The sequence below is a fragment of the Cetorhinus maximus genome, chromosome 7 (genome assembly GCF_964194155.1).
Source record: "Cetorhinus maximus chromosome 7, sCetMax3.hap1.1, whole genome shotgun sequence".
Taxonomy (NCBI): domain Eukaryota; kingdom Metazoa; phylum Chordata; class Chondrichthyes; order Lamniformes; family Cetorhinidae; genus Cetorhinus; species Cetorhinus maximus.
Window position 1 is genome coordinate 48,258,703 of NC_135885.1, and position 16,748 is coordinate 48,275,450.

Genomic DNA, 16,748 nt, shown 5'->3' on the forward strand with positions numbered 1-16,748 from the left:
CAGAGGAACTGTTTTTGAAAGTGGCATCATCAGAACAGATGCGACGGAGGTGAAGGAACTGAGAGAATGGGATGGAGTCCTTACAGGAAGCGGGGTGTGAGGAACTGTAGTCAAGGTAGCTGTGGGAGTCGGTAGGCTTGTAATGGATATTGGTGGACAATCTATCACCAGAAATTGAGACAGAGAGGTCAAGGAAGGGAAGGGAAGTGTCAGAGATGGACCATGTGAAAATGATGGAGGGGTGGAAATTGTAAGCAAAATTAATAAATTTTTCCAGGTCCAGACGAGAGCATGAAGCAGCACCAAAGCAGTCATCGATGTACCGGAGAAAGAGTTGTGGGAGGGGGCCGGAGTAGGACTGGAACAAGGAATGTTCCACATACCCCATAAAGAGACAGGCATAACTGGGGCCCATGCGGGTACCCATAGCCACACCTTTTATTTGGAGGAAGTGAGTGGAGTTTAAGGAGAAATTGTTCAGTGAGAGAACAAGTTCAGCCAGACGGAGGAGAGTAGTGGTGGATGGGGATTGTTCGGGCCTCTGTTCGAGGAAGAAGTGGAGAGCCATCAGACCATCCCGGTGGGGGATGGAGGTGTAGAGGGATTGGATGTCCATGGTGAAGAGGAGGCGGTTGGGGCCAGGGAACTGGAAATTGTTGATCTGATGTCGGGTGTCAGAGGAATCACGGATGTAGGTGGGAAGGGACTGGATAAGGGGAGACAGAATGGAGTCAAGATAGCAAGAAATGAGTTCCATGGGGCAGGAACAGGCTGACACGATCGGTCTGCCGGGACAGTCCTGTTTGTGGATTTTGGGTAGGAGGTAGAAGCGGGCCGTCCGAGGTTGGGAGACCATGAGGTTGGAAGCTGTGGAAGGAAGATCTCCAGAGGAGATGAGGTCAGTAACAGTCCTGGAAACAATGGCTTGATTTTCAGTGGCGGGGTCATGGTCCAGGGGGAGGTAGGAGGAAGTGTCTGCGAGTTGACGCTCAGCCTCTGCGAGGTAGAGGTCAGTGCGCCAGACAACACCACCCTTGTCAGCAGGTTTGATGACAATGTCAGGGTTTGACCTGAGAGAATGGAGTGCAGCAAGTTCAGAGAGAGACAGGTTAGAGTGGGTGAGAGGAGCAGAGAAATTGAGACGACTAATGTCACGCCGACAGTTCTCAATGAAAAGATCAAGAGAAGGTAAGAATCCAGAGGGAAGGGTCCAGGTGGAGGGAGAATATTGGAGGCGGGTAAAAGGATCCATTGAACGGGGCAAGGACTCCTGCCCAAAGAAGTGAGCACGGAGACGAAGACGGCAGAAGAAGAGTTCAGCATCGTGCTGAGCCCGAAATTCATTGAGATGAGGGCGCAAGGGTATGAGACTAAGTCCTTTGCTGAGCACTGAACGTTCAGCATCAGAGAGGGGAAGGTCAGGGGGTATGGTGAATACACGGCCGGGGCTGGGATTGGAAGACGGGATGGGGACAGAGGGACAGGCAGGGGTGGAGGGTCCTGGATGGGTGTTGGTGTTGATGAGTTGTTGGAGCTTGCGTTCCTTTGCACCTGAAAGAAAAATAGGGAAGCCTTGCTAAAACTACACAAGGCACTAGTTAGGTCACACCTAGAATACTGTGAACAGTTTTGGCCCCCTTATTTAAGGAAAGATATACTGGCATTGGAGGCAGTTCAGAGAAGGTTCACTCGGTTGATCCAGGTATCGAGGGATTTTCTTATGAGGAGAGGTTGAGTAGGTTGGGCCTGTCCTCATCGGAGTTTAGAAGAATGAGAGGTGACCTTATTGAGACAAAAAATATTCTTAGGGGTCTTGACAGGATAGATGCTGAGAGGTTGTTTCCTCTTGTGGAAGAGTCTAGGACCAGAGGACATAATCTCAGAGTAAGTGGTCGCCCATTTAAAACAGAGATTAGGAGGAATTTCTTCTCTCAGAGGGTAGTGAACCTGTGGAATTATTTATCGCAGAGGGCAGTAGAGGCTGGGTCATTAAGTATATTCAAGGCTGAGATAGACAGATTTTTATTCAGTAAGGGAGTCAGGGGTTATGGGGAAAAGGCAGGAAAGTGGAGTTGAGGATTAGCAGATCAGCAATGATCTCATTGAGTGGCAGAACAGACTCAATGGGTCATATGGCCTACTTCTACTCCTACATCTTATGGTATTACCAAGAAGATAGGTAAGCAAATGTGTCGACAAATTTCAAAAGCATGTGACAGAAATAGAGCTGGTAACATTGGTAGAGTTTAACTATCTTAATATGGACTGAGTAAAACATAGAGCTAAGGAGAAGAATTTCTGATTTGTACACAGGAGAACTTTCTTTATCACTATGTTTCCAATTCAACAATGGAGGAACAGTGTTGAATCTGGTTCTGGGAAATGAAGCAGGGCAAGAGGAGTCTGTTACATTAGGAGATCATCTAGCTAACAGTGACCATAGCATAATTATGTTTAAAGTAGGAGTAGGAGGCCAGAAGCTATTGAAGGCAAAAACACTTACTGATGAAAAGTTAATTTCAGTGATTTAAGAAGGTACCTAGCAGAAGTAGATTGGAAAAGACGGCTCCAGGGTACAGTAGGAGCAGAGCAACAGAAGGCATTCCGGGAAGAGCTAGTTCGGGACAAACAAGGCATATTCCTTTGAAGGAAAAAGGCAAAGCATCCAAAGCTAATGTGTCATCTATGACAAAGGAAATCAAGGTTAAAATACAGAAGAAAAATGGGGTTTTATGGAAAATGTCAGGAGCATGATTCAGTTAATAACTACGAAGATTATGGAAAGTACAAGTGGAAATTGAAAAGCTTAATGCAGGAGGATATGAGAAAAGATTAGCGGGCAACATTAAATTGAACCTTAAAACATTTTAGAAACATATAAAGCGTAAGCATTTTGCTATGGAAAAAGTCAAGTCTATTAAGGACCAAAATAGAAACCTTCATGCAGAGGCAGAGGACATGGAAAAGAATTATGTAAATACTTTGCATCTGCCTTTACAAAGGAAGTGGATGATGTAAGGGTTACACTGAAAAAGGAGAGGAAAGTTAATCGATAGTGAAGCCATACTAAAAGGATTTTTATTCTTGAAAGTTGGTAAGCTATCTGGTCAGAATGCATCTTAGGTTGGTGAAAGAAGCGAAGGCAAAAATAGCAGAGGCATTTGTCACAATCTTTCAATCCTCATTGGATACAAGAGTAGCACCGGAGGACTGGAGGTTTGCTAATGGTATATCACTATTCAAGAAAGGGGAGAGGGATAAACCAGGAAACAACAAGCCAGTCAGCTTAACATCGGTACTGGAGAAGTTATTGGAAAACATTTTGAGGGAGAAAATAAACTTTTATTTGGAAAGGTATGGGTTAATCAAGGCCATAGATTTGTGAAAGGTAAATCGTGTTGGTTATCTTGATAAAATTATTTGATGAGCTAACAGAGGAGATTGATCAAGGTAGTGCAGTGGACGTATATATGGACTTACAGAAGGCTTTTGAAAAGGTACCACAGGGGAAACTTATTAAGAAGATGGAAGCCCACGGAACTAAGGGGGTAGTGGCAGTATGGATCCAAAATTGGCTCAGATCCAGGAAGCAAACAAAGCATGGGTGGTGGCTTGGAGTGGTGTTTCCAAGGATCAAATGTTGGCCCATTACTCTGCAATTTTTATAAACAACCTAGACTCAGATGTAGGGAACAGCATTATAAAGTTTGCTGCTGATACAAAACTTGGCAAAGCAGTAAATCATGATGAGGATAGTTTTAGACTTCAGAAATGGGTGGGAGTGTGGAAGATGGAGTTCAATGCAGAGATGTGTAAAGTGATTCACTTTGGGAAGAGTAATATGGAAATATAGTATCTTATAAATGCCAGTTTTCAAAAGTATAGATGAGCAGAGAGTGATACTTTGGTGTCCATGTACACAAACCCTTGAAGGTGGCAGGGCAAGTTGATTAAAAAAGTATGTGTAACTTGGGTTTATAAATAGAAGAATGGAATATAAAAGCAAAGAGATCATGCCAGAACTTCATAAATCACTGGTTAGGCCTCAGCCACAGTATTGTGGACAATTATGCACACCACACTTCAGGAAAGATAGAAAGGCATCAGAAAGGATCAAAGGAGGTATAGCAGGATGTTACCAGAGACGAGGGACTTCAGTTAGAAGAAGAGAATGGAAAAGTTAGGACTGTTCTCCTTGGAACAGAATAGGTTGAGAGGTGGCATAATAGAGGTTTTCATGATGATAAGAGGTTTTCATGGAGTAAATAGGGAAATAAATTCTCTCTAGTGAATGGACCAATAACTGAAGGTCATGGTTCAAAATAATTGCAAAACGATCTAGAGGAGAAATGAGAATCTTTTTCACCAAAGTAGCTGAGATCTGGAATGCTCTACCTGAAAAGGTGGTGTAAGATGATTCCATAAATAATTTGAAAATGGAGTTCCACAGGCACTTGGGGATTAGGAACTTAAAGGTTTATGGACACAAAACGGGGATGGGGGAATAAGCACAAATGCTCTTTCAGAGAGCCAGCGTCAACACAATGGGTTGAATGTCCTCCTTCTGTGCTGTAAGTTTCTATGATTTAATGTCTCTATTGAAATGGTTTCATAATTGACCATTCTGCAATATCTGAGGTTAACCCAGAGTCCAGGGTGACTATGTTTCTTATTTTCTCTCTCCATTTCTGCCAATATCTTTCATGGCATGTACCTGGCATCCACTTGTTGCCTTTTGCAACAGGACAGCTGAGATCATGACATACTAATTATTTATGGATACCTTACACTTAACACTACTACATATATATATTATAAATTGTGGAGCTCCCATAAAGGCTCAATAGGAAATTATAAGATATAGTATGGTACTGAGTCATACAGCCAGGAAGGTTTGTTCCTTGATTGGTAAAAACATAAGCTGCAATGTACTGTGTGAGAAATCTAGGCCTCATTCCAACCTGAAAGAAATGAATGTTCAATAATTCAATGCGTCCACAAAAAAAATCTAAAAATGCTTAAGCCAGCCACTTGGACGAAAAACTCTCTTCCCAAAAGCAAATTGCAAAAGGTTACTAAAATTGATGGAACCAATCCAGTTTCACAACGTGATAGACAATCAATCACAATGCCATGGAATGGGGGAACGCAGAGTTCCCAATCTAAACGATCCTGCTAAGATAGGCACCGAATGTAGGCCAACTCTCTCCTTAAAGTGGTGATGGAAAACACAGAAATGTCTATGGGTTCACCATAGCTCTTAACAGCTGGCAAATGGCAGCATTGCTGGTGGTCAGGGAGCAGGAAAGCTATTCTGTTTTCCCTGGTGAAAGCTGAACTGCTCAGGTAGGGGGGATGTGAGGGGAAGTGTAGAATGATGTGGTCTTGCCTCATGGGTGGGTTTGTGCCACTGGAAGAAAATTATAGCCAAATTATGAATCAACCTCCTACACAGAAAATTTCTGTTATACAAATTAAGGCTGACCTTTTGGATTTGTTTTGTTTGGTTTTGGGGGTGATGTTGGTTCTGGGTGGTGGGTCATGGAGACAATAAAAACACTGCTTTCTGTTGTTTGCTCTATACCTGTCTATATCCCGGCATTTAACTTGACAACCTAATAAAAAAAAACGAATACAAAAATTTAAAACTTGGAAACACAAAGGAAAAAACAACGGGTGCTTCTCAGCTTCATTAAAGACAGCAAGCATTTCTCCAACTAGTAAGGGAAGGGGGCGTGTTGCACCATGAGAATAACTGTCTTTCCCTTTTCTTAAAATATTACTTGTGGTGCTCGGGAAATGATTGGCATGCCAACTGCAGCGCCTGGCTTGCAGCGCTTCTGGGTGATATTTTTTCAGCTGACACCTTGAGCTATTGGGTGTTCGGTTCCTTCAGAAGTTAGAATGAAATCAACCTCTCGCCACACTGCTCCCGCATGCCATTGATTCCAGCCCTGTCACCGTGTATTTAGAACAGATAACACAGACTTGGTGTGGAAATATCAATGCCACACCCAATATATTAACAGTAAGCACAGAATACGTGACTTCAAAAAAATGGAGTGAGATCACAGAACGCCTGCGTCGTTTACTTTCAGTTATTGCATAAATGATGAATGACTTCGGGCGCGTCTAGTCTTATTGTTCCCATTGTATACCAATGCTAGACTAAATGATATGCTAACATGTAATTAAGTGTATCTATAGGAGGATAAATCTGATTAATTGAAAACATATGTTCGAACGAATAACGGCTGTGGAGGAAAACAATATGTAATACACACATTAGTACAAAGGTATTAAACCTGGAACGCCCCCATAATAAACCGATGTCTCCTTCGTGGTCCTAGCGCCGCCAAACTAAGCACATTCAAAGCTCCTACAGTCCTTGATTCTAGTCTTAAATCTCCATAAGCAACTGCAAATGGAAAAGGAAATGCAATGTTTTATCCAATTTTAATCAGCTGTATGTCCGCAGATTGGAATATTTAAACCAACAATGAAGCCAAGCAAAAGCTGAGGTTGGAGCTTCAAAATCAGCCAATTAAATTGTGAATTAGTTTTAATTTAAAAAGGTGGTATTTATTCAGAACACGTCCATCTGCTGAATATTTCGTCAGCTTTTGTACGCTGTAGTTTTGCTGACACAAAAGACACGCCTACACTTTCCAGTTATTGAATTTCCCAGTGGAGTTCAATCTGGAAAGTGTCCTCAATCGAAGAATGTTACATTAACCATTAAAGGTTAGACGTACGTGCAGCTTGCAGGCAAAGCACGCCGTATAAACTCAACAATTAGACAAGGGATACGCTGCATCTATTGATGCATATCGAGCGATTCAGACCTTGAAGAGAAAATGCTGCACATTCCCAAAACGTAGCAGCCAACACACCCATCTCCCCACCCCCCGCCCCACAAGTGTATTTTAGGCAGCACGCTCAGTAAACCGCAACAGTGCACGCTTAAAAGAGCAGTTCATTTTAGAGTTTGCAGCTAAATTGATTGTAATGATTATTTTATGGAATACAATTGTACTGCGAGTTAAACATTAAACCAGCATCAAATGCAATAAGCACCCAACATGCTCTGTACTAACACTGAATTGTTTAATTTGAGGAGGAAAGTTACTCAAAATATTTGAAATGGCAAGGAATACACTAGCCCTAGCAAATGTTTACATGTGAACTGACATTCTACCACAATGTAAGATTCGGCAATATGGTTATTGCTTCCACTTTAGTGATCATTTATTTGAAAGTTACTAAGTCAATCTTTTTTTTCGGATGGAAGACCACGCCTTGCTGGACTGAATTTATGGGTATATCATGAAACAGCAATTAGCAGAAGTGCAAAATAATCCCACTCGCCTACCTCATCCATCAGAGCTCCCAAGATATTAGCCACTTTCTCTGGTGTCCTTGAGCATTTCAGTATTAATTTTCAAATGTAATGTGTACATTTTTGTTAACAGCAGCCTTCACACAATAAATCCCTAGTCGGTTCAAATGAAATCGATACAAATACAGTTACTTGACCGACTTGTCACTCACTGCAGTACCCTGTTCATCGGTTGCTAGAAAACTATGACCTTCAGGATAAGATTCAGAAAGTAAGAATCGATTGTGACACCTAACGTCTCTACTTACAGAAGCTGAACATTGGAGTTAAAAAAATACATCCGTCAAGTTAAAACTAGTATGGGTTTAAATCTAACATAGCAGTTTATGAAATGTAGCAAAGTGCGTGCCACCCAGCGCCAAGGTAGGCGAGGGCAGGAGACACTGCAGTAAAAGAGACACCAGCTGTTTTAGCACAAGCAGCGCCAGGCAAAATAGCACATAGAAAGCCCACTTCGTGTAGGAACAGATATGACTAGAAACAAAGAATTTAGACTTTCGCTAAAAGCAAAAAAAAGACAGAATTCTCTAAGGAAAGCTGACAGCACAGGCAAAATATTGTGCGCGAATACATTGGCCAGGAAAAGCAAAAACTCTGTGCAAAGGAAAAGCAGACGCCTGCACTGAAATGGGTGATCTCAGGAATCTGTGGATTGGAGGGGGGGGGCTGCTGTTATATTCTTGCGCCAGCACAGAGATCAAACTTTCCACATTCAGTTTCTACTTTAACCTATTTCCTCGCTCTAGCCCAGCCGCGAAATAGGATGGCTGAAATAGATTTCTGTGCCAAATGTTACTTTGCCACTCAAAAAAATATTTTTAAACTCTTACTTTTTAAAAATAGAGTTTCCGTCCACTAAATTCTTTTCAAATGTACTATATATTTTTAAAATATTTTACAATGTGTTTGAGTATAGATGATAATCACTGCAGCAGTTCTAGTCTTTCCTATTAGTCTTTCTCCGCTTTCATATTTGGGATCTGTCTGTTCGACTATCCCCGTAGTTTAGACCATATTTGTATTTGAGAATGAGACATCTTGCTGCAACACTGACTTTCTCCTCCCAAAATTCTAAATTCGAGGCGTGCGTTAGGACCCGGGGGAATCTCTGCCTCTCTGGAAATGTAGCAGTGCGGCCGCCGTACAGACACCTGCTGGAGGCGTGAACCCAGAGGCAGAGGCTTGGCTAGAGCCCTTAGAAAAAAACTCTCAATTTACCTCCTGGTGAGCAGTGTTGATGCTTTTGATGTTAAAACGTCTTTTAATCAACCATAAGGACAAACAATGCATCGCGAGGTCATCATGCACACGTGGCCGAATTGCTTCTTGTGTATTTTAAAAGATATATATCAAGGAAACTCTATCTGATTAATAATGTATGGCGATGTGTTAAATTAGTCTTTGCTGTGATCTCCCCAACAATCACCTCCGCCACCGAGTCATATGATTGCAGCAATCCACTGCGTTTGCAATCCATGTCCAACTTTGACAGCACTTATTATTTTGCAGCTTACCTGTCCAACTCTAATTGCAAAAATAGGGCAGCTCTGTCTGCAGGTTCTAACCATAAATATTTTAAGTTAGTTTCCAGTCTGACGTCCCATTAAATGATATTTTCATAAGATCACACGCATAAGGTCGTAGGAACAGGTAGATGGACGGCCACATACACATTCCATTTCAAATACATCTTAATCATCATCCAATAGCTGTGCACCTAAATTAATGATCCTGTGTGGTTACTGTATATCATTGCACCATTTAGTCATAATCTACTTTCCTATACACATACATAGCCAGGATCTATGTCATCTAGCCTGACCATTTTCCGCAGCCTACCATTTGTGAAAGTTATTTATCTGAACGAAATTTACGTAAGAGCCACACGTAAACAGGTAGATATAGACAGATGCGGATATACTGGTATATTTATAATGAATTACCATAACCACTATACACCTAAATTAATGCGATGATCCTATCATTTAGTCATGTCTGATATTCTTAGATCACGTTCTAGGAATCAAAATACGTTCCAACTGCTATCTGCTCGCATCATAGAGCTGTGCTGCATTAAACTCTTCCATCTGGCATTGTCATGAAAAGGAGAAACAAATTATAAGACGCTTCTTTTATGACCTACTTAAGGGCAATTAGGTGCTTTGTCTCTCTGCTACTTACCAAATCGGCTGTGATCCTGTCTGGTTCCCTGGATAGTTCCATTAGGAAAAATCTCTAAGTGAAAGCCAGTCCTGCAGTACAGCTGTCTCCGCCTGAGGATCCCCTTTAAGTGAGCCAGGTCCGTGACTGAGCCCCTGCTCAAACCCCCCTCGGACTGGCCGAGATGATCACTCAGGAGAACCGGGTTATCCACCGGCAAAACGGGCACATTCCCAAAAGGTATTGCATCCTGGACACCAAGATAGTTCCCAACTTCACCTAACGGAGCCATCAGTCGCCGCCGGCGATTCTGCTTCTGATAATAACAACAAAAAAAAAACAAGAATAATAATAATATAGGTGTCAGCCCAAATTGATCTCTCGTGTGTTTTCCTCTTTTTGTTTCTTTTAGAATGAATTGTTTTGACTGCAATCCATTAAAACATACATAAAAAGTGAGATGCTGTTTTGGTTTGGGCCAGGTTCAAGGTCAATCACTGTAGTCTACGAAACCACCACTTTATACTCACACATTAACATATTGTTTTTTTTAAATAATCCCAGGTCTAGCAGGCTGTTTGATCTTCAGGCGATCCAGCTGCATTGAGAATAAAAATTCGCAGTTTCTCCATTGGAAGAAGATAACGATGGTCATAGCAACTTAAAACCCGGCGTTATTGGATTTTTTTTTTAGATGAACAAGGCTACGTCAGAATTTATGGATTCTGACTCCAGAAAGGCATGCGCTGTTTTTACTCTATAAAAGACTGCATACATCAGCATGAATCCTTGAGAAATATAGATCGCACGTTGCTCGCTGGGGCAATCCAAAAACTTTGATCTTATTTTTTTTCCCAAACGTCACCTTTTTATTATCCAAAGACTTGAGGAAGACCAGGAGAGTGTCTGAGGCTTCAGGCGCTCGCCTTCATCAGCAGAAAGATCTGCAAGTCCAATGCTGGGTTGCTGGCTGCCTTGAACAGGTGTTCCTTACGCAGACCCCACTGTGAAATGTGTGTACTATCTGCGTCTGAACTATACTCTCCATAAAGCACGCAGAGTGGCGCAGAAAAGCAGGCATGGGTTGGGTTTAAGGTAGTCTTACCAACGACATATAGGCTCCTTCTCGGTCCTAGTGCCCATGGATTACTTGAGGAGAAATTTCACTACTTGAAGCGGTGTGCTGAGGAGCCCTTTTAAACTATATCGGGCGCCCGTACTAATTTCTCTGTAAATTAAACTTTTCACTCATTGAAAGAAGTATTTTTCAGGTGAAGATTATCGTTAGCTGATTTTATCAGTAACACTAGATTAATTTTCATATCACTGAGACATCGTTTCTGGATTCGCCCCAAAATTGAAATAAACCGGAATCAGAGATTACACTTAATTTTAATAATTGGCAGAGTCAATATACTTTGGACCAGCAAAATAGAAATGCAATTGAAATGTTTTTAAACTCTTTAAACAGTTTTAGCTGCACACTTGCTAATTTGCAGAAATGCCGCTGCTCAAGCGGGTAGATCTGGATGAAATACCTCATTTCTCTTAGTTACTTCATGAAAGTTGTAGTTCTGTAAGAATTATATAGGAAGGTTCCTGAAAATTGACAGCCATCTTCATAAAATAATTTTGACTAATAAAAGCTTCAGAGATGAAGTTTTTCGCGTTTCTGATCGAAGTTAGTACGTGTTAGAAATTATATCGCGTACATTGCATTTGTTCAGGTTTAGAAATCCTGCACAATGCTTCATAAAAGATTTGGGCACCTTAATGAAGCTAACACCTCCATCTCTTAGGCTGCATTGCGTATAAGTCACACTACAGCCAGAATATGCTTTGCTTAATATAATGCATTTTAGGCATTACATTACTTACCGCAATTACTTACCCATAAAAATACGCCGAAAATGGGCCTGGTCTGAAGGTAATTCATACTTGACAATAAGTGAAACGATGAATGTTTGATGTGTTCAATGAGATGCCATATTTCTGAATAAGGTAAAATTCTAAATGTATATTGTTTTAGATATCTGCCGAACAATCTCGCGTGACATACTAACTTAAGTAGGTGAGACTTTTTTTAAATAACGAGAATGGGTGGCGAATAACTCATTAACTGTTATTAAATGAATTATGTGTAGCAACGGTTTTGCCTCCTTAACAAATTATAATATGCAAATTATAAGCAAATCGATATCCGAATTAAAGAGAAGTCTGATGTAACTTCGGCGAATCAGCCGGGGGAGGGTTGGGGGGGCGGGGGGGAGTTACCGTCAGATCTGGGCACTAGGACCCAGGATGGTCTCAGCGTTAATTTGCGGTCCTGAGTTTTTTTTAGAATAATTTGCCGTTTCAGGAATAAAGATTGTCCAGGGGAAAGGGAGGATGTTAAAATTAAAATAGGGAGCTTAGAAACGTCTATCCATGCATCAGCCACGGCCTTAACTAGATCTGGGAATGGGGTCGGTTGAAAGCGGCAATGCGAACTGGCAGGAGATTCGGGTAAAGGGTTGCGGTACTTTCGCTAGAAGTCGCTGTAGCGCCAGCGCTCGTACAATATTAGGAGCGTTCTGTAATATTCTTTGTGTGTTTGTATCTTTATTCACTTTCTTTAGTGGGATTTCTATCCAAGTCTGGATTTTTAGGTTGAATCATCTCCTTAATACAATTTGTACAATAATCATTGTTACGCTTAATAGCGACTACTTGGGCTTGAGGGCTTTATTCAAAAACTGCTGGAAAGCATTGGATTGCCCTATTGCTCTGCTGGCTTTTTTTTCCTGAATACTCTCACTTTGTCCTTCTGTGTCTGGGCAATGTCTTCCATACGATTCCCTTCAATGGCAATTTAATATGTTTCATTTTTATGTTCCTTTTTTATTTCGCTGAAATATGTATTTCTTTACAAAATTGTCTAACGATCATCGAGTTCGTGAAAGCAAGTCTTGGGAGGTGTCGTTAATTTGATGCTGCTCCAGTGGTTTCATTGTGGAGTAAAGTGTTCTACTTGAATCAAAATTATTAATGACGTATATACTCATGTACCCACCGATTTAATCGCTGGAGAAACATTAAATGAAAATCGGAAATGTAACATTTCCTAAAGAGATTCTTTTGCTACATGTAGCAGCAATTGGAGCGGAACCGTGTAGAGCGCCTTGCGCTTTTTTTTAGATCGCCAAACACTGTAATTTAAAGGGGCAGAGCCACGGTTACCTCATCAAGTCACATTTGGGTTTTATACTCGTAGTTTGGCTTTCTCTTTGAAGGCAAAATAAGACTAAAAAATCTTAATACATTTGAAGAAATTAAATAAGACAAATATTGAGTACGTTATTTATGTTGCCATAGTGGAACTGTGCTAATGCTGAGCTACATGCTAAACAGAATTGAAAGTCAACATATAAATTATTTAAAGCAAGTATTGGCTATTGCATGTGTACATCAAGCTAAGCGTTTCCAATTTTAAATACGTTTTTCACTCATTTTGAAAAAGACAACCCTGATTAAATCTTCAAGGTCGTCAACTTACTAATGAGTAATAGGTTACTACAAAGAGGAATTTTATCTATTTTATATTACCTACACCTGGCAAAGCCAGGTATTTTTACAGATAATGTTACAGGTAACACCAACCTGTGTCAAAGTTGTGGAACTGACCGAAGAACTGTTTTATTTGATACCTAATAAGATGCTTGAAATCGTGACAGGCAGAGAGCACTGTGCTCTTAGCTTCCAGGGTTAGAATAACAAAACACTATGAAAAGTCAGGCAGAAACCCAGATTACAGAATATTACCATTTTCAACAAATGGAAATGTTCTGAGAAATATGGAGTAACAATTTCATTAATTAAAGATGTTTAATGATTCCAGCCATGAAATATAGCGTTAATAAATAAAACAGAACTGTGATACAACCCATCAATGTGTATAACCTGAAATAAAAAAGAAATCACTAGAAATGTACAGCAAGTCAATCAGCATCTGCAAATAGAAAAGACAAGTTAACTTCTCTGATGAACACCCTTCCTCAAAGCTGTTATCTGAACCTTTGGCTATTGCTTAGCCCTGGATATAGAACCTCTGGTCACATTCAAAACTAGTGCCTCCAATTAATCAAACTGCCACATTCTCCATCAAACTCTACCCTGACAACACTGTTTTCGTCCTTCACAATATTTTTGTTCTAAACTCCTTTCTCTAATCTTTTAGCTAACAACATACTAAAGGTATGTTCAGAACTGAAGAGTTTATTGCTGGAAGGTTAACCTGTCTTTTTCCTTTACCAATGCAGATTTATTTACTGTGCATTTCCAGCAACTTCTGTTTTTTATTTCAGATTTCCAATATCTGCAATCTTTTTTAACAGCAACTTACACTCATGTAGATCCTTTGATTTATAGTGACATGTCCCAAGGTACTTCACAAGGTCATAACCAAACAAAGCAATTGACACCATGGGGAAAAGAAGGAAATATTAAGAGGGGCAAACTAGTCTTTAAAGAGCACATAAAAGGAGGAGGAGAGAGGTAAAGTGATGGAGAGGTTTAGGAATGAAATTCCAGAGCATAGGACCAAGAAAGCTGAAGGCATGGCTCCCAATGGCCAGTAACTTGAACAGGAAGCCAGAATTGGAGGACCATAGAGTTCCTGAGGGTTGTAGGACTAGATGGAGTTACAGAGATAGGATAGGGTAAGGCCATGGGAGTCGGGAGGGAGGATGGAACTTGAACACGATTGAGAATTTTAAATTTGAGGATATGTGAACAGGGAGACCAGGTGTGTATGTATTCTTGTCAGAGCGGCCTTTTGAAAGATGTCCATATGAGTACAAACGTTCATTTATAAAAGATAATTCTGAAGACCAGAACAGTTTGAGATCTTACAGAATTTAGGAAATAATATCTTCACTAATTAGCCTTTAGCTTTTTAAAATTCTCCTCCTTGTTTTGAAATCCCTCCATAGCCTCTTCTCTTTACATCTCTGTATTCCCCTCCAGCTGTACAACCTTTCAAGATCTCTGCTCTCCTGCCATTCTGGCCCCTTGAGCATCCCAACACTCACTCGCTCCACCATTGGTGACTGTGCTTTTATCACCCTAGGCCTTAAGTTCTGGAATTCTTTCCCTAAACTTCACTGCTTCTTACCTCTTTTTTGCCCTTTAAGCTGTTCCATAACATTTGTTACTGTTACAATGATGAGATTTATGAGGTTGTTATATTTTGGGATTGTAGCTTTAAATTAAGGGTAAATAAAGGGGATCATGTGACCTGTTCTACAGTCTGCCTGACAGTAAGACTGGGTGGTTTGATCAGAGGAAGGCTTAGATTGTTTTACTGAGAAGAAGGTGCACGGTATTTGTGCTTGGAAACAATGGCAGCAGTATCTGAGTTTACAATGAGTGAACTATGAGTCTCCCAAAGCCCCAGAAAGTGTTGCAGGTATTGGGTTGTAAACAGTTGTTCTATAAACTGTCCATTCAGTTCTAAGATAGAAGGCAGTTAGGGTCAAGGATAGCTAATTAGCATTTCTACCTGAATGCAATGATGTATTTTACGTTGCCATGGGGAAGAGGGCATTTTGGAGATCAGATTACAGGCATCCCTACAAATGAATGAATATCTCAGAAATGCAGGTTTTGTGTGGTCGGCAGAGAGAAGAGGCTGCTTGGCTTTGCGAGCTATCACAGCCAGATGCAAGAGGCAGACGGTTTCTTGTCAAAGAGATGCATCCTGTAGCCATCTAAGGAAACCGGGAGATTTAGCCTGGCATGGCCGGGGAAGGAAGGAGAATCATTGGGACAGACTTTACTGCTGCTTGTGGATTTAAGAAACTTCCTGAAAACTGGGGAAAGCACATAGAGATGGTCACTCGAAGTTACTACTCAGCGAAATGAGGATACGGGAACCATTGGAAGCTGGGAGCAACTGAAAGGACTATAATTCCATGGAGAATGTAACTTGTGATAAGTACAAGTGGAACGCCACTTTCTGTAGTTTAAGTTGCCTACAAAAAGAAAGTTTTTTTTAAGTCATTTGTTACAGTAAAAGTTTTAAAGTGTGAAACCTTGATATGTCATTATTTCAGCTAATAACTGGAAGTTCATATCGCTTTAAAAGTTATTGGTCTCTACGGCGATCATAACAAAATACATTTGGCCAAACTTTTGATCACCTCTCCTAATATTTTCTTATGTGCTCAATGTCAAATTTTGTTTTATAACACTCCTGTAAAGCACCTTAGCAAGTTTTGCCATGTTTAAGTTGCTCAATAAATGCAAGCTTTTTTTATTCATTCTTGGGATGTGGGCATTGTTGTCAAGTGCAACATTTATTACTCATCCCTAATAACACTTGAGAAGGCGGTGTTGAGCCACCTTCTTGAATTGCTGCAGTCCTTGTGCTGTACATACACATATGCTGCTGTTAAGAAGTGAGTTCTAGGATTTTGAGCCAGCAACTGTGAAGGAACAGTGACATATTTCCAAGAATGGTGTATGGCTTGGAAGAAATCTTGCTGGTGATGGTGTTCCCATGTACCTGCTGGTCTTGTTCTTCTAGGTGATAGAGGTCGCAGGTTTGAAAGGTTCTGCCAAAGGAACCTTGGTGTGATGCTGCAGTGCATCTTGTAAATGGTACACACTGCTACCACTGTGTGCCAGTGGAGGAAGGAGTGAATGTTTAAGGTGACAGATGGGATGCTAATCAAATGGACTGCTTTGTCTTGGATGGTGTCAAGCTTCTTGAGTGTTGTTGGAGCTGCACTCATCCACGCAAGTGGATAGTATTCCATCACACTCCTGTCTTGTGCTTTGCAGATGGTGGATAGACTTTGGAGAGGTGGGAGATGAGTCACCTGCTCTTGTAGCCACAGTATTTATATGACTGATCCAGTTAAGTTTTTGGTCAATGGTTACCCCCAAGATGTTTATGGTGGGGAATGCAGCAATGATAACATTCTGGAATGTAAAGAGGAGATAGTTAGATTCTCTCCTGCTGGAGATGGTCATTGCCTGGCACTTGTGTAGTCTGAATGTTACCTACCCATTTATCAGCCCAAGCCTGAAAGTTGTCCAGGATTTGCTTCATATGCGCAGAATACCTCATATCTGAAGAGTTGTGAATGGAACTTAACATTGTGCAATCATCAGCGAACATCCCCACTTCTGATCTTATGACAGGGGG

General features: G+C 40.9%; 1 protein-coding gene across 3 annotated transcripts in view; it reads right to left on the bottom strand.

The window, feature by feature from the left end:
- Positions 1–10,624, bottom strand: part of LOC144682765 (fibroblast growth factor 9) — a 111,960-nt gene extending 101,336 nt beyond the window's left edge. The window contains exons 1-2 of one of the 3 annotated variants that reach the window (XM_078545438.1): positions 10,090–10,591; positions 9,581–9,875 (exon numbers count right to left, since the gene is read on the bottom strand). In XM_078545438.1, coding sequence (XP_078401564.1) covers positions 9,581–9,851 — 271 coding nt within the window. In that variant the 5' untranslated portion in view covers positions 9,852–9,875; positions 10,090–10,591. Of the gene's footprint in view, positions 1–9,580 lie in introns of all 3 variants that reach the window. The other 2 variants (XM_078545439.1, XM_078545437.1) reach the window with 2 other exon arrangements.
- Positions 10,625–16,748: the final 6,124 nt, after the last annotated feature.